We start from the raw sequence: 5,611 nt of genomic DNA, 5'->3' as shown, positions 1-5,611 counted from the left end.
AACAAAATGCGGAACACGAAAAACAAGAAACTTAACATTAAAATATAAAAAAACAACAATAAAGGTAATATCAGCAGCATTCACTACGCGGCGGCACATCACAGACACTGGGGCATACAGATTATTGTCCGGGAAACATCACAGGTAGCACAATCAGGGGCGGAGAAGTACACTATATACGTAACCTGTGGCAATGGTACGGTGTGGTGAGGACGGTGGAGACAGCTTCACCAAAAAAAAAATGTGCCAGGCGATAAAGGCTGTGCGGAACCGTCTGGAGAAGCTCCGGTCGTCGCCGCCTGCTGTCTGGCCTCCGCCGTCTGCCTTCCTCCCTCCTGCGACCTCGAACGCCAACCCCAGCTGGTGCGAACCACCGCGACGACAGGTGGATTGGCAAACAAGCTAGGCCAGCTAGTAGCTGACTCGTCGCTGATCCACGCTCGGGGTGGATTGCAGGCAGGTTGCAGTAATGAGCGTTTCTCCGTACCGAAGCCACAGTGTATAAGATCTCCATGGGGTCCACGGCAGCAATACGCATCGTTCTAACGTAGATCAGATGAAGATCCATGCGGGTGCGAGTGTCGGCGCCAAACAAGGGAGGAAAATGAGGTGTGGGAATAAGGGCGAGAATGGCGCGCCACTACAACCACCTCCCCCCAGCTGCGACTCCGTCCCGGTGAGCAGCCATGACCTACGAGGTCTCATCGTCCCGTGACTCGCACTCTAGCCTGGCGGGTACCCGAAAGGTTGCGCTGGCGGCCCCGATGGACATCGTTGAGTACGTAGGCGGCTTCACGTTGACGTAATGGGTTCGATGACACGAAAGCATCTTAATCCGTCGTCCCTGGGTTGTACGAGACGACGTCCTGACTTGAATGAGGAGAGCGAACTGGATAGCTTCGCCTGGGGACACATGCGGAGTACCGGTGGACGTCCTGGAGGCTGCATTGCTCTGGTGGAACGCCAGTGGGCATCATGGAAACTGCTCTGCTCTGGATAGTGACCATACACCTGCCAACCAAGCATACAGGTAAACATAGTGTACTGACCCTGCGCTACACATCAACGGTGTGATGTTTCTATCTGTATTGTGATCCCCTTACAAACAACCGCTTCTTTAGATGCTGCACCAATTACAAACATTCTTAAAATATGCATAAAGACGGACCGTTTATAAACAAATGCTAGCTAGCTAAATAATCAATAAAAAGAAAATTACATAGGTCTGACAAGACCAAGTAAAAGTACATTCAGTGGGTCGTCTACATCTGACTCCACATCTGGCATGGGCTCCTCAACACCATCAGGAGTTACCAACCGACACTCACTATCAGTTCGGAAGGGTATAATCTGGTTCCTATGAACCCTATGTTCTGTTTGATTAACAATGTCTCTGAGGATGTACGACACTGGACCTACTTTTTTAATAATGCGTAGAGGGCCAATCCATCTGGAAGCCAAACCACCTGCCTTACCTGGTGCCTGCCGTTTCTTAATTACTAAAGAACCAATGGTAAGCTCTGGCGTGGCTTTCGTCTTGCGGTCAACCGCTTCCATGTTATCTTCTCTCACCCTTTGAGTACCAGTGACCGCAGCATCCCTGGCAGCAATGAGGTCTAACTGACGACCTCCAATGTGACCGGCACGCGTCTGGTGATTCGTCATGCCAATAGGAAAGGTGCATTCACGCCCTGTGAGAAGGTAGAGAGGTTGGTTACAAACACTTCGATGAAAAGCGGAATTAATTGCCAATCTCACATATTCGACTCTGCTGCTCCAACTTTGCGGATCATTCTCGCACAAACTCGACAGACAGTCCTTAATACACGGTTGCAGCGTTCGACTAAGCCATTACTAGAGGGGTTGTATGGCGTTGTGTACCTAGTTTTGATGCCCATAAGGTTACAGACCTCACGGAAATACTCACCCGTGAATTCTCCTCCATTGTCACTGATAAGAGTCTGAGGAGGACCAAACAAAGTGACATAGTGGGCGATTAGAGCATCAGCAACGGTGTGGGCTTCCTTATCAGCCAAAGGAACCAATTGTACGAACCTGGTCAGCTCGTCTATGATACTCAAGATATACTTATCCCCATTACGTGCAGGAGGAAGCTCTATTAAGTCGACTGATACGCGCTCGAAGGGCTGGGTTGCAAGGGGAGTGGCTGCAAGCGGTGCTCTGCCTCTCGCGACACCCTTTCTTCGCTGGCAAGTTGCACAAGACTGGACATACTTCCTACAAAACTGCAAAGCATTGGGGAACCAGTAATAATCTTGCAGCCTTTTATAAGTGCGGTACACACCAGGGTGAGCTGCCGTGCTGCTACTGTGTACAATCTTCATGGCTGCGTTTCTAACTTTAGGTGGCAATACTAGCTGGCTCACAAGACCTGAAGGGATGTCTCTTACATGATACAGCACCCCATCCTTTAGTTCAAAATCGTCCAGTGAAGCTGGAATCCTTGCTCTGGGTAAACCTTTCCCTTCAAGGAACTCTATCAAACTCCGGCAAATTGGGTCCTCCAGTTGCAAGACCCTGAAGGCTAGCGGGTCGACATTTGTGAGGTCAATTGCTGCAACGGCACGTGACAACAAGTCAGGGACGGCATGTATAGCTCCCTGCTTATAAACAATCTTGCAATCGTAAGATGCAATCTCATGACTCCACCTAGACATGGCGAGCGGACTTGGTTGGCCGTTTGAAAATAAACGTTAGGGGACGATGGTCCGTATATACCTCGAAGGGCCGCCCATACACATATGCATTAAAAGCACGTATGGCCTCTACCACTGCTAGTGCTTCGGCGTCAGTCGCCGAATACCTTATCTCAGGTCCACGCAACTTACGGCTGAAGTACGCCACCGCATGAGGAATACCGTCCACCTTCTGTATGAGGCAGGCACCTACAGCAACGCCCGAGGCATCGGAATGGATTTCGAAAGGGAGATCGAAATCCGGCCTTCGTAATACAGGTGCACTGACAAGAGCCTCCTTCAATTTTTCAAATGCCTGTTGATGAATATTAGTCCACTCGAACTTACTGTCCTTGCGCGTGAGAGATGTTAAGGGGGCAGCGATAGTCGCATACCCTTCAATGTTGCGTCTAAAGAAGCCGCTTGCTCCGAGGAAGCTGCGAACCTCTTTTACGCTGCGTGGAGTCTGCATCTCATTTATTGCCTTCACCTTCGCTGGGTCTGGGGCCACCCCTTCGGCTGAAACAACAAACCCAAGTAGCTTTATGCTATCCATAGCAAAACTACATTTGTCGACATTCAATTTAAAACCAGCTCCTTTTAATAAAGCCAGGGTCTCTGCCAGATCGCTCATGTGCGTGTTAAAATCGAGGGAATGGATGACCACATCATCAAGATAGGCCAGGGTATGCTTACCTAAGGTAGGTGACAGTATGAAGTTAATCATACGCTGGTACGTAGCACCTGCCGTCTTCAACCCATAAGGCATTCTCCTGAACTGCCACAGTGCAGCACCATCTGAAAATGCGGTCTTGGGGCGATCCGACGGCGTCAGCTCGATGGACCAATAAGCTGACCTGGCATCAAGAACTGTAAATATCTTACTCTTGCCTAACGTATCTATTAACTCCTCCATGCGAGGAAGGGGGTAAGAATCACTCGTGGTGACAGCATTAATCCTGCGAAAATCTACGCAGAATCGATGGCTGCCATCACGCTTCTTCACCAGAACTATTGGAGATAACCATGGAGAGGTGGATGGTTCTATCACGCCACTATCCAGCATCTTCTCACACTCCTCTCTGATAATCTGCTTAGAAATTTGGGGTAGTCTCCACTGCCTCGTCATAATAGGTTGTGCATCACCTGTGGGTATTGAATGGTAGATGCCTGGGACTACTCCCACTTCTGACTTTTTACCATCGAAGAGTGACTGGTGTGACTGCAACAGTGCCAGCAAGGCATCACTCTGTAAGCTGGAAAGGTGATTCAGGGCGGGCAACTGCCCTGGGGGTTCGTTGTCATCTGTCAACTGCGTGCAGTCTTCCTGTAAATCTGCTGCCGCAACCTGAGGGAACTCGCTAATAGGGGTTACTACCGAGAGAAAGCTCCCATTGCGTAACTTCACTGGCTTATGACCCAGGTTCACAACCCATACGTTGATGATGTTACTGGTCTTTCTGCAAAGAGACCTTGGTATTAGTAAATCTCCGATATTTCCCTCTACCAAAACATCGCTATCGGGAATACTCACTGTTGCGGGTACGAATTTACCAGAGTGAGGCGGCATCATTACAGTTCTCCTTACTCGTGCACCCGGTAAGGGAGGACTTCCGAAAAGGGAGCGTAAATTGAAAATTTCCTCACGTTTCACCTTTACTGCCAGCACACCGAGTGAGGGGGAATCTGTAAAAGTGACTGGTAATTCTATGTTCCCAATTCTCAGAAAAGAATAGCTGGGCCTGCTATTATGCTGAAAGGTGAATGAGAAGCGTCTAAGAAAGTCGATACCTATTAAGACATCACCCGGAAATTGACAATCTTTGACTACGATGAAGCGATGTACTGCTCTCTCCCCACGAGGAATGCCGACCATGATGTCCCTCTCTTCAATGGTATGGAGACCTTGACCTGATATACCAGCAAGAGCTCGAGCCGCACGCCCCCGAGATGCAAGGTGTAAGCCCAATATAGCCGAGTATTTTATCAGCGAGACTGAACTACCCGTGTCTATGAAGCACTTCAGCCTCTTGCCTGCCATACACAGTTCAGTCATGGGCCTCCCGGTTAACACCTTCCGGGCTGGCCTGGCTCTCACTCGTCGTTCCCTCTGTGGTTTTGGCGACCTGACAGTGTTAATGTTACTGACCTGGACTGGACCCGTCGAATTCTGAGCCAGAGGGGCGTGGGCCATCACCTGTCCGGCCTGCTGGAAAGGGGCAGTTAAGACGGAAGTGCCCTGCGCGTGCACATCGCCAGCACACCTGCCCCCTTGGTTTTTCCCGGCATTCGTATGTCGCGTGGCCAAAATCCCTGTGATAAGCGCAATACGGTTTAGTGACAGGTGGGTCCTGTCCTCTAAATCCTGCTGCGGCTGCTGCAGCCACAGGTAGCGGACGTCGTGGCTCCCGCAATGGTGCACGTGTAGCTCGGGCCAGATACAGCTTATTTGCCTTAGCAGCAATGTCACACAATGGCAGGTCATCACATGCCACTAGAAAAATCTGAAAGGTAAGGGGGTAAACCTGCTAGAAAAACTCGCCTTATGAGACATGTTGGTTCTCCCATTTCGAGAGGGTAATCCCGAGCTCCCAAGTACACTGCACCTTCGACCTCAAGTAGGAAATCCTGAGGGGTCTGATCATCTCTCATGGACTTCCTTTGCAAGGTGGTAAAGAAGTCGTTACTGCAGCTAGTACCACGGAACTTCTGCCGCAAGAGTGTCTTAAAGTGTGGCCACGCTAGAATAGAGTCAAACTGTGGAGAGTTATAACTAACTCTGCATTATTTTTACAAAAACACCGAGCTAAACGTATTCGGTCTTCATCGGTCTGTCCGTGCAACTCGATGCGCCGTAACCAGCTCTCTAATACCTGGTTCCTATGCATGACATCGGGAGTGGGCGACGCCTCGAA

The 5,611-nt window shown here is 49.9% G+C and overlaps 1 protein-coding gene across 4 annotated transcripts; it reads right to left on the bottom strand.

The window, feature by feature from the left end:
* Positions 1-704: 704 nt before the first annotated feature.
* LOC119589944 lies at positions 705-5,199 on the bottom strand. 4 transcript variants are annotated; one of them, XM_037938620.1, is made up of 3 exons: positions 3,045-5,199; positions 1,573-1,691; positions 705-1,011 (listed from the first exon to the last, which is right to left on the bottom strand). In XM_037938620.1, the coding sequence occupies exons 1-3, from the start codon at positions 5,179-5,181 to the stop codon at positions 793-795; spliced, it is 2,475 nt and encodes an 824-aa protein (XP_037794548.1). In that variant the 5' UTR covers positions 5,182-5,199; the 3' UTR covers positions 705-792. The 4 variants fall into 4 exon arrangements, with proteins under 4 accessions (XP_037794548.1, XP_037794550.1, XP_037794549.1 ...); XM_037938622.1 differs by having other exon boundaries at positions 835-1,011; positions 1,476-1,691; XM_037938621.1 differs by having other exon boundaries at positions 868-1,691; positions 3,045-3,215; positions 3,393-5,199.
* Between the last annotated feature and the right edge of the window lie 412 nt (positions 5,200-5,611).

This window comes from Penaeus monodon, chromosome 26 (genome assembly GCF_015228065.2).
Source record: "Penaeus monodon isolate SGIC_2016 chromosome 26, NSTDA_Pmon_1, whole genome shotgun sequence".
Lineage (NCBI taxonomy): Eukaryota > Metazoa > Arthropoda > Malacostraca > Decapoda > Penaeidae > Penaeus > Penaeus monodon.
This window is presented reverse-complemented; position numbering and strand designations above follow the sequence as displayed.